Raw genomic sequence first — 17,679 nt, 5'->3', positions numbered from 1 at the left:
GCATGTCTTTTCTCAGCAGGGGGCGCTATGGGGAGCAGAGCAGGAGCTGGCTGCGGGGGAGCCCCCAGCTATTCCAGCCCCAGAGTCTCCCAGCAGGGGGCGCTGTGGGGAGCAGAGCAGGAGCTGGCTGTGGGGGAGCCCCCAGCTATTCCAGCCCCAGAGTCTCCCAGCAGGGGGCGCTGTGGGGAGCAGAGCAGGAGCTGTCTGCGGGGGAGCCCCCAGCTATTCCAGCCCCAGAATCTCCCAGCAGGGGGTGCTGTGGGGAGCAGAGCAGGAGCTGGCTGTGGGGGAGCCCCCAGCTATTCCAGCCCCAGAGTCTCCCAGCAGGGGGCGCTGTGGGGAGCAGAGCAGGAGCTGGCTGTGGGGGAGCCCCCAGCTATTCCAGCCCCAGAATCTCCCAGCAGGGGGCGCTATGGGGAGCAGAGCAGGAGCTGGCTGTGGGGGAGACCCCAGTTAGTCCAGTCCCAGAGTCTCCCAGCAGGGGGCGCTATGGGGAGCAGAGCAGGAGCTGGCTGTGGGGGAGACCCCAGTTAGTCCAGTCCCAGAATCTCCCAGCAGGGGGCGCTATGGGGAGCAGGGCAGGCACTGGCTGTGGGGGGGGGCTGCTCCAGTCCTGGCCTCTCCCAGCAGGGGGCACTGCACAGGGTGGGGCAGCTGTCACCCACCCCTCCAGCCTGCCTCAGGATCAGGACCCTGACTTGGTGAAGCGGCTTGTGTGTTCCCATGATCCCAAGCGCATCGCCAGCAGGTCGCCCGAGGCGGCAAGGGGGAAACTGAGGCTCCAACCAGCGCTCCGACCGCAGAGGCGGCCGAGGCAGGGCTCATCTCTCTCCAGGGCTGTGAGGGAGGCCGAAGGCTGCAGCCGGAGGGTGGGCGCCGACTGTCGGGGCTCCCTTCCTGCTGGAGGAAACGGCTCCTGCCAGCGCAGACCGCGTGGGCCCCAATGCGCATCGGGGGCTCCAGGCTCCCTTGAATCCTCGCTCAGGCCTCTCCCGCATTCACGGCCAAGCCCTGTGGCCATTGGCAGGTGCGACGGCCCAGAGCAGCGAGGGCTGGCAGTGTGGGGCGGCGCTAGTCACTGGTCCCGGGGGCGGCTGCACAGGGGGTCTGCGGATAGAGCTTTTAAAGGGGGGTGCCCAAAACAGCTTCTCTGGGGGTCTGGTCCCAGGCAAGGATTCTGGGGCTGTTGAAGTGGGGGTGACAGTTTGGGACAATTTGGGGGGCAGCAGGTTGGGAGGAGAAGAAACAGAAGGGGAAGCAGGCGTCCATTCCCCCGCCGCCCCCAAGCGCGGCTGCAGAGCCAGCTGGTGGATTGGGGCAGGAGGCAGAGGGGCAGGCTGCTTAGCAGGCGAAGCAGAAAGGACGGGGCACAGGAGGTGGGGGGCCAGAGGGCAGGGCCCCCAGCAGCCAGGTCGCAGGGGCGGAGGGGCGTCAGGCACAGGAGACTGTCCCAGGCAGGGAAGACAGAGCTAGCAGCAGGGCCACCCTTCCCGCAGCCCGAGCACCTGCATCTCCCATCCCCCGCTGGTGGGGGGGCACCAACTCTGCAGGGGAGGGGCTGCACTCAGGGCTGTGGGGGCAGGGAGGCTGGTGGGGGAACAGGTGGAAGGGAGCTGCGGGCCAGGAGGTGGAAAAGGGGGCAGGGAGATTGAGGCTGCCGAGGCGGGGAAGCAGAGCTAGGGCCAGAGGACTGGGACCACCAAGGCTGGGAGGCGTCCGGAGCAGGGGGGCTGCCAGGGCTGGGAGGCGTCCAGAGCAGGGGGGCGGCCGGGGCTGGGAGGCGTCCGGAGCAGGGGGGCTGCCGGGGCTGGGAGGCGTCCGGAGCAGGGGGGCTGCCAGGGCTGGGAGGCGTCCAGAGCAGGGGGGCGGCCGGGGCTGGGAGGCGTCCAGAGCAGGGGGGCTGCCGGGGCTGGGAGGCGTCCGGAGCAGGGGGGCGGCCGGGGCTGGGAGGCGTCCGGAGCAGGGGGGCTGCCGGGGCTGGGAGGCGTCCGGAGCAGGGGGGCGGCCGGGGCTGGGAGGCGTCCGGAGCAGGGGGGCTGCTGGGGCTGGGAGGCGTCCGGAGCAGGGGGGCTGCCGGGGCTGGGAGGCGTCCGGAGCAGAGGGGCTGCCGGGGCTGGGAGGCGTCCAGAGCAGGGGGGCGGCCGGGGCTGGGAGGCGTCCAGAGCAGGGGGGCGGCCGGGGCTGGGAGGCGTCCAGAGCAGGGGGGCGGCCGGGGCTGGGAGGCGTCCGGAGCAGGGGGGCTGCCGGGGCTGGGAGGCGTCCGGAGCAGGGGGGCTTCCGGGGCTGGGAGGCGTCCAGAGCAGGGGGGCTGCCGGGGCTGGGAGGCGTCCGGAGCAGGGGGGCTGCCGGGGCTGGGAGGCGTCCGGAGCAGGGGGGTGGCCGGGGCTGGGAGGCGTCCGGAGCAGGGGGGCTGCCGGGGCTGGGAGGCGTCTGGAGCAGGGGGGCTGCCGGGGCTGGGAGGCGTCCGGAGCAGGGGGGCGGCCGGGGCTGGGAGGCGTCTGGAGCAGGGGGGCTGCTGGAACAAAGGGGCTACCGGGGCTGAGAGGCGGCCGGAGCAGGGGGGCTGGTGCTAGGCACACACAGCACAGGACACTGCTACATTTGGGCCAGCGTGAGCCTAAGGACGGCCTTGGCCAACAGGGAGACAAGGGGAAGCCGGGAAACTTCTGACACCTGGGGTATCCCGCAGCTTTGCCGGCCCTTGAAATCCAACTCATTCCGTTCCCCTTCGCTCAGGCTGCAGTGCCGTTAGGAGTTCTGTCTGGGGCTAGGGTGAGTAGACACTTAGTCCAAAATAGGGGGGGTGGAGGGACCCCTAAAGGGTGCCCCTGAATCCGCCAGCTGTGCCCCCCAGCAGCGGTCGCCCTGCCTGCTGCTGAGTACACATTAATGATTCCCATCCTGCGAGGCGGGGGACAAAGTTCACGGAGTATGAAAGAGGAGGGACATGTGCCGGCAGGGCAGCCAAGTTCAAAGCAGGGAGCGGAGCCGTCCCAGTGGGCATTGTGGGATACTGGGGGAGGCCAGTTATGGATACGTCCCAAACCACTGTGTTTATATGGATGCTTTGTTGCGCTGTGTCATGATCATGAGAGATGGCCAGCAGCTTGGGGACTAAGGGGTTAACTATACCTCAGCCCGGTAGATTCAGCCAATAGGAATGCAGGTAGGAATTTCAAAGTGGGACAAAGGAATTTGAGGGTTTTTCTCTCCTTTGGTCTGGGCGGTTTCTCTCCAGCTACTGAGGGATTCAGACAGAATATCATTCTTCACTCTTCTGTAAGTAGGGTAAAGTTTAGATCAATCCGGTTTTATTGTTTTATGGTTTGGGAATTGGGATCTGATGTCTGTGCATTTAAAATGGGTTTTTCTCTCTTTTGCAACTACGTTTGGGCCCATGGTGGGTTTCCCTTCCATGAGTACAGGCAGTCCCCGGGTTACGTACAAGATAGGGACTGTAGGTTTGTTCTTAAGTTGAATCTGTATGTAAGTCGGAACTGGCATCCAGATTCAGCCGCTGAATCTGGACACCAGTTCTGACTTACATACAGATTCAACTTAAGAACCCCAGGCGTCCCCAAGTCAGCTGCTGCTGAAACTGATCAGCAGCTGATTCCAGGAAGCCCGGGGCAGAGCAACTCTGCCTCGGGCTTCCTGTAGTCAGCCGCTGGTCAGTTTCAGCAGCGGCTGACTTGGGGACGCCTGGGGCAGAGCAGCTCGGGTGCTGCTGGGTTGGTCCAGTAGCGCGGCCGCTCCTCGGCGCTACTGGACCAACCCAGCAGCACCCCAGCAGCACCGCCCCAGGCGTCCTGATTCAGCCACTGCTGAAACTGATCAGCAGCGGCTGAATCAGGACTCCTGGGGCAGAGTAGCTGGGGTGCTGCCGGGTTGGTCCAGTAGCGCCAAGGAGCGGTGCTGTGGGACCAACCGGCAGCGCCCCACCTGCTCTACCACAGGCCCCCGGCTTTGCTCCACATCTCCCTGGTCTGCTGAGGGGGGCACTAGCTGCGTCCTCCCCAGCAGACCAGAGAGATGCTGAGCAAAGCGGCGCAGGACCCGGGGCCGGACCTGCGGCGCTTCCAGATCAGCTGGAAGCGCCGGAGTCCGGCCCCGGGTCCTGCGCGGCTTTAAAAATATTTCATTCATGTGTTGTTGAAGATTAAAAAAATCACATCTGTAAAAAACTGTCTTCCCCTGCCAGCTGGCACAGGCCCCAGTTTCATAGCCCTGCGCAGAGCTTCCTAAATCGCAAGAGGAGCCCTGTTAAAGGGCCACTCCTCTTGAATGGTTCCTTGCATCGTGTGTTTACTACTTACGCTAACCAGTCTGGTCCCGCTTGTATTGAGCTATGGGTCTGCCTGCTGTTCCCAGACCAGAGGAAGGGCTCTGGGGAGCTCCGAAGGTTGTCTCTCTCCCCACAGCAGATGCTACAAGGCAAGATGTTACCACCAATGTTCCCGCTAATCTTTTCCATCCACATGCAGCTTTTTTCCCTCCATGTGCGGAATATTTGTATGTGCACGGAGGCATGTAGAATGTGCACCACCAGTAAAGACAAAAAACGTACTGTGGGTGCTCTGCTACTCAGCTGAGCGGCATTTAAATCTCTCCTGAGTGTCTCCACAAAGCGCCCAGCGTACAGGGAGCAGCGTAAACCTCCCGCATTTGGCTGTGCCATTAAAAACAAACGAAGGATTTCAGAAGCCAGGCGGAATGGAGGTGTAGCAAAAGTCAGGAGAGAGCGAAACCGGTAAAAACATCAAACCCGGACAGGGACAGACGGCTGATCGGGGGCAGAGGCAGGAATATTGAAACGGTCAGAGACCAAATGTGCTGTAAGCCCGACAGCGGGCAAAGCAGAATTGTCCTTGTCGAGACGCCAACGCAGCACAACCCAGATCTGCTTTTGTTTAAACCGTAAACAACGGTTGCATCAGAGGGCTGCCCCCGCACAGAACTAACACCCATCGAACTTTTCCTGCATGCTCGCGGCTGCCCGAGGCTGAGACGAAGGCAGGCCTGGCAGCGGGTTTGCGTTCTCGCCCGCTGCTCTTTCTCATTCCCAGGCCTGGCCTGCCGCCAGCGTCAAGGGTCACGGATCCAGCCAGGTTAATGCCGATAATGGGAGCCAAGGTGCCGGAGGAGAGAACCGCTCAGGGTACAAATCTAAGCAGCAATTCCCGCGGCAGCGGCAAACGCCGATTTGCTCCCCACTCCGGCGAGTCCTGCTTGACTGTCACTGGTGGAGATCAAACACTATGTGGCCTCCGCATGGACAGCTGAGAACTCCTCGGGCGCCAGGCCCGACCCCTGGCCAGGTGGTGCCGGGAGGGCGGGTGTCCCAGAGGCTCTGGTCATATACTGGTGCATGCTGCCCCCTGCTGGTTAAAGTGGGAAGCAACATCTCACAGGAATCCCAAGCAAAAAAGCCTCCATCCCTGCAGCGCACAGGGGAAGGCTCAGTGACAGCTCCTGCCCCTCTCCCCACAGCGCCCCCTGCTGGGAGAAGTTGGGACTGGAGCAGCCAGGAGCCCACCCTCAGCCAGCTCCTGCCCCTCTCCCACAGCGCCCCCTACTGGGAGAAGTTGGGACTGGAGTAGCCAGGAGCCCACCCTCAGCCAGCTCCTGCCCCTCTCCACACAGCGTCCCCTGCTGGGAGAGGCCAGGATTGGAGTAGCCAGGAGCTCCCCCCAGAGCCAGCACCTATCCTCCACACTGCGCCCCCTGCTGGGAGAAGTTAGGGCTGAAGTAGCCAGGAGCCCCCCCTCAGCCAGCTCCTGCCCCTCTCCACACAGCGCCCCCTACTGGGAGAAGCCAGGGTTGGAGTAGCCAGGAGCTCCCCCTGCCCCCACAGCCAGCTCCTGCCCCTCTCCACACAGCACCGCTGGCGGAGCGAGAGTGGGATTGGCCTTGGCTCAGTAGGGCAGCATGGGGGTCTTGGCGCTAGCCTTACGGTGCCCAGGCCGGGTCTCTGACCCTAGGGCTGCTCAGGGCCTCGAACCCGTCCCCAGCGGCCATCACATCCCAGAGCAGCGGGGGAGGGAGCAGGGCTGGTTTGGAGCCATCACCCCGGCGGGAGGGAAGGGGGAGTCCGGCACTGACAGTGTGAAAGCATCACTCGCAAAGACCCAGCGCCCTCCGCTCGGGCCCCAATTCACTGACCCTCCCCCCCGGGAGCAGGGGCCTCCCTCTCTGACCGGGGCAGTGTGTGGCGCCACCCCGTGGAGACTGGGCAGAACTACCTGGCCCAGCGTGTGCCCGAAGGCGGGAGAGGAGGGAGAGGGAGTCCCCCACGAGTCCCCTGTCGGGGTTAAAGGACTGGCTGTGGATGGGGGGAGGGGGTGTCACAGGCAAACACGTGAATGGGGGATGGGCCCAGGGAACAGGGGAGCTGGCCGGGGGGTGGGAGGGAAAGGCGAGGCTGGTGGGCAGCAGACAGGAGAGGGATGGGGAAGGGACCCTGGGCAGGTGCGAGGGGTTGTAGGGAGGGTACGATGTGAGCAGCTCACCAGATTGCAAATGGAGACGAGACGGCTGGGTTCCTTCCTAGGCAGGTCAGCTGACATGGCCTGGGGCACGTTCCCCACCCTTCCTCCCTCTGGACCTGCTCCCCCCGCTGTCTGTCTGGGTAGCACCCGGCCCGACGGGGCCCTGATCTCGGTCACTGTGTGTCTGGGCGGCGCCCGGCCCGACGGGCCCTGATCTCGGTCACTGTCTGTCTGGGTGGCACCCGGCCCGACGGGGCCCTGATCTCGGTCACTGTCTGTCTGGGTGGCACCCGGCCCGACGGGGCCCTGATCTCGGTCACTGTCTGTCTGGGTGGCACCCGGCCCGACGGGCCCTGGTCTCGGTCACTGTGTGTCTGGGCGGCACCCGGCCCGACGGGCCCTGATCTCGGTCACCGTGTGTCTGGGCGGCGCCCGGCCCGACGGGCCCTGATCTCGGTCACTGTGTGTCTGGGCGGCGCCCGGCCCGACGGGGCCCTGATCTCGGTCACTGTGTGTCTGGGCGGCGCCCGGCCCGACGGGCCCTGATCTCGGTCACTGTGTGTCTGGGCGGCGCCCGGCCCGACGGGCCCTGATCTCGGTCACTGTGTGTCTGGGCGGCGCCCGGCCCGACGGGGCCCTGATCTCGGTCACTGTGTGTCTGGGCGGCGCCCGGCCCGACGGGCCCTAATCTCTGTCACTGTGTGTCTGGGCGGCGCCCGGCCCGACGGGCCCTGATCTCGGTCACTGTGTGTCTGGGCGGCGCCCGGCCCGACGGGCCCTGATCTCGGTCGCTGTGTGTCTGGGCGGCGCCCGGCCCGACGGGGCCCTGATCTCGGTCACTGTGTGTCTGGGCGGCGCCCGGCCCGACGGGGCCCTGATCTCGGTCACTGTGTGTCTGGGCGGCGCCCGGCCCGACGGGCCCTGATCTCGGTCACTGTGTGTCTGGGCGGCGCCCAGCCCGACGGGGCCCTGATCTCGGTCACTGTGTGTCTGGGCGGCGCCCGGCCCGACGGGGCCCTGATCTCGGTCACTGTGTGTCTGGGCGGCGCCCGGCCCGACGGGCCCTGATCTCGGTCACTGTGTGTCTGGGCGGCGCCTGGCCCGACGGGGCCCTGATCTCGGTCACTGTGTGTCTGGGCGGCGCCCGGCCCGACGGGCCCTGATCTCGGTCACTGTGTGTCTGGGCGGCGCCCGGCCCGACGGGGCCCTGATCTCGGTCACTGTGTGTCTGGGCGGCGCCCGGCCCGACGGGGCCCTGATCTCGGTCACTGTGTGTCTGGGCGGCGCCCGGCCCGACGGGCCCTGATCTCGGTCACTGTGTGTCTGGGCGGCGCCCGGCCCGACGGGCCCTGATCTCGGTCACTGTGTGTCTGGGCGGCGCCCGGCCCGACGGGGCCCTGATCTCGGTCACTGTGTGTCTGGGCGGCGCCCGGCCCGACGGGCCCTGATCTCGGTCACTGTGTGTCTGGGCGGCGCCCGGCCCGACGGGCCCTGATCTCGGTCACTGTGTGTCTGGGCGGCGCCCGGCCCGACGGGGCCCTGATCTCGGTCACTGTGTGTCTGGGCGGCGCCCGGCCCGACGGGCCCTGATCTCGGTCACTGTGTGTCTGGGCGGCGCCCGGCCCGACGGGGCCTGATCTCGGTCACTGTGTGTCTGGGCGGCGCCCGGCCCAACGGGGCCCCGATTTCGGTCACTGCACCAGCACAAATCATTGTAACAACACCACACTGATCCTGTTCTCATTGCAATGTTACGGGAGTGAGAGTCACCTGACCCAGTTTCTCCTGTTTACACCAGAGAAAGCCGATTCGGACCTTTGGACTTGCTCCTTTCAGATGTGAACTCTGAATCCTGGGTGAGCATTAGCTGATTGAGCCTAAGACCAAAATGGGGCAGCATCAGCCATCTCCATTATAAAGAAGGGGAAACTGAGGTACAGAGCCAGTAGGTTACTCCAGCATCCCGCCCTGTTCCCACCACTAGACCCCACTTCCTCCCAGAGCCTGGAATCAGACAAAGAAGTCCTGGCCTGCAACCCCCCCACACTGTAGCCACTTGACTCCACTCCCTTCCCATAGCTGGGTGCAGAACCTAGGAGTCAGGACTCATGACCCCCCCCCATTGGCTCTCTGTGCCCCGCTGCTCCGCCGTGCACGGTCCCTGCAGGTGGCACGAGACCAGTGCAAGGCATGGAGCAGGACCAGGAAGGGGCAGTAACTGAATCCTGCCCCACGCTACCAGGCCGGGGCAGGCCCGGGCAGGGTGCTGGTGCAGCAATCGAAGGCAAGGCGGGGGACACGGAAGGGGCGGCAGGCTGCGTCTGTCCCGGGGAATCCTCAGTCTGCGCCATCCCGCAGCAGGGAGGCAGCGTGTCTGAGGGCTAGGGCACTGGGAGTGAAGCTGCCTGGGTTGCAGTCTGGGAGGAGAGTGGGGTCTAGTGGTTAGAGCAAAGGCGAGCCTGGGAGCTGTCCCTGGCTCTGACACTGATGTGATGGGTCATGCAGGACGGATTGTTTCAGTGGGTGGATTCCTGGCCGAGGCGGGGAATGGAGGGGGAATGGGGGCAGAGTCTGGCTAGGAGCACAGCTGGCCGTTTCTGCTGCGCCCTTGGGCAGGGAGAACCCCAACGGGGCCTGATCCCACACAGGGCCTGATCCACCGCGCAGCTCTCTCTGGCGCCAGCAGTGCTCTCGCGATTGGAGGGTTAAACCCGGGCAGCCGGGCCGGCTTGCCAGCAGCGCTCCCGCGAGCGGAGGGTTGAACCCAGGGCAGCCAGGCCGGCTTTTCAGTTTGCTCAGCCCTGCGTGCCCCGGCCTCTTGAGAAAGCCGCGACCTTGGCTGTTCTTTTCTCTTCTCTCCTCCTGTCCTTTCGGGACCCCTTGGGCCCTGCGCCCACGGCCCCTCCGCCCCGGGCTTCGCAAACACAAGGAGGCTTTCTCAGGCTGCTGGGCTGGGAAAGGGGGCCGAGGGTTGGGTTTACATTGCCGTTAAGTAAACAGTCTGGGGGGGCAGGAGTTAAAATAAGGGGGGGAACAGAGAGCCCCCCATTGCAGGGAATGCACCCCCTTGCTCGGGCAGGAAAGAACATTTCTTTCCAGGTCAGTTTTGTGGTGGCGAAACTGACGTCCGATCTGGTTCCAATCTGGATCGAGTGGGGGAGGGGCTGAGTCTGATGGGGTCTCCCTCCACCCCCAAGCATCACCTGAGGGGGCCAAGGAGCCTGAACTCTATGCCCAGGGGCCTGGATCCATGTGAAAATCGGCAGGCTCCCCCTAGGTTTGGCTCTCAGCCACACTCGGAGGTGGGGCGGGTTTCTCCTAGGTTCAGCACCCAGTCTAGACGGGCCAAATGTCGGAAAAGACAAAAGAATCGGAAAAAGCAGTACCTGAGAGGGGACAGGATAGCGGTTTTCAAGTATCTAAAAGGGTATTACGAGGAGGGAGAAAATTGTTCTCCTTGGCTGCTGAGGATAGGACAAGAAGCAATGGGCGTACATTTCAGCAAGGGAGGTTGAGTAGGGGTGAGTAGGGGTCAGTTACCAGCTCCCCGAGACGCCCCTCTTGCTCCCCCGTAGGCGTGACTATTGTGAAAGCGGTGTGTTAGGTGTGGAGAGTTTATCAGGGCTGAGCTCTGTGTCACAGCAGCCCACCATCACAGTCGCCCCTGTGAATCCAGGGGCGTCCCGGACAGACCGCCCAGGGCCAACACGGAGAGCGGGGGATGCAGGGGAGCAACGAGGCATTGCATTGTGGGGGGGACGGGACCAGAAAGAACCTAGAAAAAAGCTCTCTATTGTAATGTCAGGGACATGGTACCAGCTGGCTGCACCTGGCCAGGCTGGACTGAGCCCGCAAGAGGCTGGGATGGTAGGGTTACACCCCGGGGTGTGGGAAGGTGCCAGGTGGGGAGAGTGGGGTGCAGGCTGGGAGAGGAGGTGGGAGAGCAATAACAGCATTGTGAGTGGCATTTGGAGTGGGCAATGCTACTAGAAAGGTGCCAGGGCGGGGACCTGGCTGGCCCAGGGGGATGGGGAGTGGGGCGTGGAGTTTTCCCCCCTCTAGGGCAGGCCTGGGGAAAGCCCCAGGCTGCTACAGCACAAGCCATACTGCCCATGACCAGCAGGGGGAGCAGGCAGTGCAGCTGTGTGCAGGCCTGGGGGGGACTGCAAGGAACCGGCTGCCTTGAAGCCAGGAGAGGCTGTCTGGGGAGGGGATGGGGGGCAGCTGCTGAGCTGTGAAATCCGCCCTAAGGGACTGGGAGGGGAGTGGGGATGGCTGTAGGAGTGGGGGAGGGGCTGGGAATGCAATCCTACTTGCCCAGGGGCACCAGCTGACACAGTTCCGGATTTCCTGGGCACTGTTGTAAGGAAGCTCACAGCATTCCCGCTTGGCACTGACAGGACACTGCTGTAGGGAAGCTCGCAGCACCAGGCCTGGGTACTGACTAATCCTGCCTTTTTCTTGGGCTCTATAGTTCCCAGTCCAGGCAGACGAAGGTCTTTTAGGACGTCTTTCTGCCCTGGCCTGGCTGTCTTTCTTGGGGGAACTGTTCTGTGTGAACAGGGCAAGAGACTCTGGAGGATCCCAAAGCACTTAACCAGTGGCACAGAGAGATTGCTCGCTGAGCACCGAGATGCAGCCACCTCTGGGGTTGGGTGCAGCAGCTGTTTATACAGGGATCCCTCAGCCAACCCTGAGATGCAGCCTCCTCTGGGGTGAAAAGTGGCAGCTATTTATTCTTCAGCCGCACAGCGATGGTCCTTGTTTCTTTGGGCTGGGAGTGGGCAGCGCTTTAGCCCAAGTTTGCTCCACCAGCCTTAAATACAGTCACCTCTAGGGTGGGAGAAGCCAAGCAGTTGTTTAGCACGCCTTCTCCCGCAAGACAACTTAGGACAGCAAGTGGGGGGGGGGGGGGGGGGGGAGGGATGGATGGATTGACCAATGTATATAGGGATTGGATGGATGGCAAGGTTTTGTGTCTGGACAGATAGACAGACAGATGGATGTACATTGGGTGGTGGATGGACCAACATGGGAGTGAGGATGGATGGATAATTGGGTGGTGGATGGACCAATGTTTATAGTGGGTGCTTCATGGGCTGATGGACAGACTGATCTGTAGTGGGGAGATGGATGGATGTGTATCGGCAGTGTAGTGGACAGAGGGAGATGGATGGGTGTATATTGGATGGTAGATGGACCAATATGTGAGGTGGGGACGGACGGACAGATAGACCGATGTATGGACCAATATGTGGGGCGGGAACAGATGGATGGACAGATGGACGGACAGACGGATGTATGGACTGAGCTGGGGGGTGGGGACTGACGGACAGATGTACAGACCTAGCTGTGGGGCGGGGATGGACAGATGATACGGACTCTGAGGAGGGAAAGGACGAACGGATGGATGGTTGGATGGACAAATGGACGGACACGTGTATATTGGGTGGTGGATGGAGTGAGCTGTGGGTGGGGACGAATGGACAGACGGATGGTTAGACGGACAGACGAGTGTATATTGGGTGGTGGATGGACCCAGCTGTGGGCGGGGACAGAAAGACAAATGGTTGGACAGACAGGCGGACGGACAGGTATATATTGGATGGTGGGGCCAGATGGACAGATGGTTGGACGGACAGACGGCTGGACGGGTGTGTATTGGGGGCTGGATGGACCGAGCTGTGGGCGGGGCCAGACGGACAGACAGATGGTTGGACGGAGGGACAGACGGGTGTATATTGGGGGGGCGGATGGACCAAGCTGAGGGCGGGGCCGGCCGGCCGGATGGTTGGATGGACGGACAGACAGGTGTGTGTTGGGGGGGCGGATGGACCGAGCTGAGGGCAGGGCTGGATGGACAGACGGATGATTGGACGGACGGACAGACGGGTGTGTATTGGGGGGCAGATGGACTGAGCTGTGGGCGGGATGGATGGTTGGACGGAAGGACAGACGGGGGTGTGTTGGGGGGCGGATGGCCCGAGCTATGGGCGGGGCCGGCCAGACGGATGGATGGTTGGACGGACGGACAGACGAGGGTGTGTTGGGGGGCGGATGGACCGAGCTGTGGGCGGGGCCGGCCAGACGGATGGATGGTTGGATGGACGGACAGACGGGGGTGTGTTGGGGGGCGGATGGCCCGAGCTATGGGCGGGGCCGGCCAGACGGACGGATGGTTGGATGGACGGACAGACGGGGGTGTGCTGGGGGGCGGATGGACCGAGCTATGGGCGGGGCCAGACGGATGGATGGTTGGACGGACGGACGGACAGACGGGGGTGTGTTGGGGGGCGGATGGCCCGAGCTATGGGCGGGGCCGGCCAGACGGATGGATGGTTGGACGGACGGACAGACGAGGGTGTGTTGGGGGGCGGATGGACCGAGCTGTGGGCGGGGCCGGCCAGACGGATGGATGGTTGGACGGACGGACAGACGGGGGTGTGTTGGGGGGCGGATGGCCCGAGCTATGGGCGGGGCCGGCCAGACGGACGGATGGTTGGACGGACGGACAGACGGGGGTGTGCTGGGGGGCGGATGGACCGAGCTGTGGGCGGGGCCAGACGGATGGATGGTTGGACGGACGGACAGACGGGGGTGTGCTGGGGGGCGGATGGACCGAGCTATGGGCGGGGCCAGACGGATGGATGGTTGGACGGACGGACAGACGGGGGTGTGCTGGGGGGCGGATGGACCGAGCTGTGGGCGGGTCCGGACGGACGGATGGATGGTTGGACGGACGGACAGACGGGGGTGTGTTGGGGGGCGGATGGACCGAGCTATGGGCGGGGCCGGCCAGACGGATGGATGGTTGGACGGACGGACGGACAGACGAGGGTGTGTTGGGGGGCGGATGGACCGAGCTATGGGCGGGGCCGGCCGGACGGACGGATGGTTGGACGGACGGACAGACGGATGGTTGGACGGACGGACAGACGGGGGTGTGCTGGGGGGCGGATGGACCGAGCTGTGGGCGGGGCCGGCCGGACGGACGGATGGTTGGACGGACGGACAGACGGGGGTGTGCTGGGGGGCGGATGGACCGAGCTGTGGGCGGGGCCGGACGGACGGACGGATGGTTGGACGGACGGACAGACGGGGGTGTGCTGGGGGGCGGATGGACCGAGCTGTGGGCGGGGCCGGACGGACGGACGGATGGTTGGACGGACGGACAGACGGGGGTGTGCTGGGGGGCGGATGGACCGAGCTATGGGCGGGGCCGGCCAGACGGATGGATGGTTGGACGGACGGACAGACGGGGGTGTGTGGGGGGGCGGATGGACCGAGCTATGGGCGGGGCCGGCCAGACGGATGGATGGTTGGACGGACGGACAGACGGGGGGGTGTTGGGGGGCGGATGGACCGAGCTGTGGGCGGGTCCGGACGGACGGATGGATGGTTGGACGGACGGACAGACGGGGGTGTGTTGGGGGGCGGATGGACCGAGCTGTGGGCGGGGCCGGCCGGACAGACGGATGGTTGGACGGACGGACAGACGGGGGGGTGCTGGGGGGCGGATGGCCCGAGCTGTGGGCGGGGCCGGCCGGACAGACGGACAGACGGGTCCTGCCCCCCCCCAGTCCCCACGGCCCCTCCTGCCGGCCCCCCCCCCCCCTCCGCGGGGAAGTTGCCCGGCCGGGCGGGCGGCGCTGGCCCCACCCTCCCGCATGATGTCAGGCGGCTCGGCGAGCGCCCGGCCGGGAGGCAGCCGGGGCTGGGGGCGCCGGCTCCTGCACCCTGCGCCGCGAGGGGCCGGGCCGGGCGGAGACAATGAGGCTGGGACCGAGCTGCTGGCTGCTCTGCGCCCTCCTCGGGCTCCCCATGCGGCCCCAGGTGAGTCCGGCCCCCCGCCCGGCTGCCCTTTGTCTGGGGACTGGCCACTGGCTATGGGGCAGGGCGAGGGGGGGCTGTCCCCCGGCAGGGGGGTCTGCGCCCCCATGGCACAGTGGGGATCCCTGGAAAGCCCCCCCCAGCCCATGGGGCGCTTGGAAATGGCGAGGAGCAAGGGGGGGGTCTCTGGCTCAGCAGGCACCCCCATGGGCAGGCTCGGGGGGGGGCAGCGAAGTCCCCCCTCCCCAGCCATGGGCCCCCCAATGGGGTGTGGGGTACGTTGCGGCTGTGGGATGTAAAGGTGGCGTGAGGGCGAACTCTGCGACCCCCAGCTGGTGAGAACCCACCCGATGGGACCCCCCACTGCCCTTCGGCACAGCCGCACCCCTCTTGTGCTGCGCGGGGGGGGCCTGGATCCACGGTTCCCGTCCCTCCGTGGGGCACCCGGACCCCACCTCTCCCTCGGGCCACTGTGAGGAATCGGGGTCCGGTTGCTCCTTGCCCTGGGTCCCAGTCCTGCCCGGGCAGGTGTCCTAACACATTCCAGCCTGCAGCCATCCGCCGTGCCTGGGCAGGCTCTGTGCCGGGATGGGGCGCTGCAGGGAGCCGGGCGGGGGCTCACGAAGGGGCACACCCTCCCGGCTCAGTGCTGAGGCCCACACGGGGTTAGGGGGTGCCAGGCTCTTGGAGGGTGATGCCTGCCTCCATCATAACGACCAGGATCTCGAATGAGACGCCAAGCAAGATCATAATGGCCTATGTGCCCCGCCCATCTCATGTGACCCCTGGGGTCCCACTGGCTGAATCCACTGGGGTGGGGGGTTCCAGTTGCTTTCCCCCCAAGTCCCTCTATGGACTCAGTTGGATGGAGGAGCCTGCGTGGCTTCAACTGCTGCCCAGTGTTAAACAGCCGCTGCGCCCCACCCCAGAGGTGGCTGCATCTCAGCGCTGGGTGAGGGATCCCTGTAGAAACAGCCGCTGCGCCCCACCCCAGAGGTGGCTGCATCTCAGCGCTGGGTGAGGGATCCCTGTAGAAACAGCCGCTGCGCCCCACCCCAGAGGTGGCTGCACCTCAGCGCTGGGTGAGGGATCCCTGTAGAAACAGCCGCTGCGCCCCACCCCAGAGGTGGCTGCATCTCAGCGCTGGGTGAGGGATCCCTGTAGAAACAGCCGCTGCGCCCCACCCCAGAGGTGGCTGCATCTCAGCGCTGGGTGAGGGATCCCTGTAGAAACAGCCGCTGCGCCCCACCCCAGAGGTGGCTGCATCTCAGCGCTGGGTGAGGGATCCCTGTAGAAACAGCCGCTGCGCCCCACCCCAGAGGTGGCTGCACCTCAGTACTGGGTGAGGGATCCCTGTAGAAACAGCCGCTGCGCCCCACCCCAGAGGTGGCTGCATCTCAGCGCTGGGTGAGGGATCCCTGTAGAAACAGCCGCTGCGCCCCACCCCAGAGGTGGCTGCATCTCAGCGCTGGGTGAGGGATCCCTGTAGAAACAGCCGCTGCGCCCCACCCCAGAGGTGGCTGCACCTCAGCGCTGGGTGAGGGATCCCTGTAGAAACAGCCGCTGCGCCCCACCCCAGAGGTGGCTGCATCTCAGCGCTGGGTGAGGGATCCCTGTAGAAACAGCCGCTGCGCCCCACCCCAGAGGTGGCTGCACCTCAGCGCTGGGTGAGGGATCCCTGTAGAAACAGCCGCTGCGCCCCACCCCAGAGGTGGCTGCACCTCAGCGCTGGGTGAGGGATCCCTGTAGAAACAGCCGCTGCGCCCCACCCCAGAGGTGGCTGCATCTCAGCGCTGGGTGAGGGATCCCTGTAGAAACAGCCGCTGCGCCCCACCCCAGAGGTGGCTGCACCTCAGCGCTGGGTGAGGGATCCATGTAGTAACAGCCGCTGCGCCCCACCCCAGGGGCGGATGCCTCTTAGCACGGGGCGAGGGAATCGCTGTCTGTTTGCTGCCTTAGTCCTGCTACTCCATCTAACCATGGACAGTGGATCCTGTTTTCTCCGGGCTGGGCTTGGAGGCTGAGCAGAGCTGGGGGAGGGGGAGTCTGGATCTTGCATTTGGCAGCTCCCTGCCCTGAGTTGGCAATGGTCCCCGATACCCCTCTTCCCCCTGAGCCCCAGAGATCAGCGGGTGCCTGCACAGTCTGGGGACCTGCCTGGGGCCCAGTGGGTCTGGGGCGGGGGGATGGGAGACACAGGTAGCTGCTAAGACGCCATCAAAGGCCCAGGAGCCCCACCCACCGAGGAAAGGAGCGCGGCAGTGAAACCAGGCTCATGGAACACCAGCTATGCCCGGTTTTCCCTGGCAGCTGGTGCTAGGGCCTGGGGCGGGGCAAGAACTGGTGGCGTGGGGACATGTCCAGCTGCCCCCCCTTCTTTCACTCAGCCCCGGGCTTGCCAGTGGGGTGGGGATCAGGCAGACGGGGAGGGAGGTGAGAGCTGGCGTGAGGGGCAGGCGCAGAGGGCCTGGATTCACACCCCAGCCTTCAGCTAGGGCGGCTCTGTGGGGGCAGCTCAGGGCATCTTCTGGCCTGGGCCAGGGTCCTGTGTAAGCTGGGTCAGGCGTTCCCCTGGGTGTTATGTGCTTCCGCCCTCCACCCCAGAGATGGCTGCATCCCCGTGGAGCCAGTGCCAAGCCCCAGAGCTGTGGGGTGGGGCAGATCAGGGAGAAAACTTTGCATTCCCTGGGCTGGGCCCAGCCCCCAGCTCCGGCTCAAGCTGTGATGCCCAGACGGAGTTTGTCACTGCTTGCATAGGGGGCCGCAAGCCTTTCGGGCTTAATTCAGATGGGGTGGCAGCCAGGAGCGTCTGCTGTCACCACAATGGGCTTGGGGCACAGCTGCGGCTTCTTACTGCATGAAATCAGCGCCGCAGTGTGTGTCATGGGCCCTGTACTGCTCAGAGCTGGCGAGGGAGTCTCCCTTTGTGCTTGCAGCGCGATGGGAAGAGGTGGGAGGAAAATTCCAGCCTCTGCTCTGACCAGCTTCTCTCCCTCGCAGATCCTCGAAGCAGCTGGCACCTTCGAGCTGCAGATCCGACTGATGCGCAACGAGAGAGGGGTGCTGGCCGACGGGCGCTGCTGCCAGGGCGGGGCGGCCCCGCCGTGTGCCAGGGAGGAGCAGTGTCGCACCTACTTCCGGGCCTGCCTGAAGGAATACCAGCTGCGTGTGGTCCCTGGGGAGCCCTGCGTGCTGGGGGCTGGCACCACCCCTGTGCTGGGGGGTAACACCTTCGCGGCCAAGCCCCAGGAGGGCGCAGAGCCCGTGGGCAGGATCACTGTGCCGTTCCAGTTCGCCTGGCCGGTAAGGCCTGAGTCCTTCCCCGAGCGGGGAGCTGTGGGGCGGGGGCCTGGGGCACCAG

General features: G+C 65.1%; 1 protein-coding gene across 3 annotated transcripts in view; it reads left to right on the top strand.

Annotated features, from left to right (window-relative positions):
• The first annotated feature begins 3,127 nt into the window (after nt 1-3,127).
• LOC112546544 (protein jagged-2-like) overlaps nt 3,128-17,679 on the top strand; it is a 34,196-nt gene continuing 19,644 nt past the window's right edge. The window contains exons 1-3 of one of the 3 annotated variants that reach the window (XM_075915258.1): nt 3,237-3,279; nt 8,287-8,344; nt 17,319-17,621. In XM_075915258.1, the coding sequence (XP_075771373.1) occupies nt 17,361-17,621 (261 nt within the window). In that variant the 5' untranslated portion in view covers nt 3,237-3,279; nt 8,287-8,344; nt 17,319-17,360. Of the gene's footprint in view, nt 3,280-8,286; nt 8,345-13,967; nt 14,322-17,318; nt 17,622-17,679 lie in introns of those variants that run through there. The other 2 variants (XM_075915257.1, XM_075915256.1) reach the window with 2 other exon arrangements.

Source organism: Pelodiscus sinensis, unplaced genomic scaffold (assembly GCF_049634645.1).
Source record: "Pelodiscus sinensis isolate JC-2024 unplaced genomic scaffold, ASM4963464v1 ctg34, whole genome shotgun sequence".
NCBI classification, from domain to species: domain Eukaryota; kingdom Metazoa; phylum Chordata; order Testudines; family Trionychidae; genus Pelodiscus; species Pelodiscus sinensis.
This window is presented reverse-complemented; position numbering and strand designations above follow the sequence as displayed.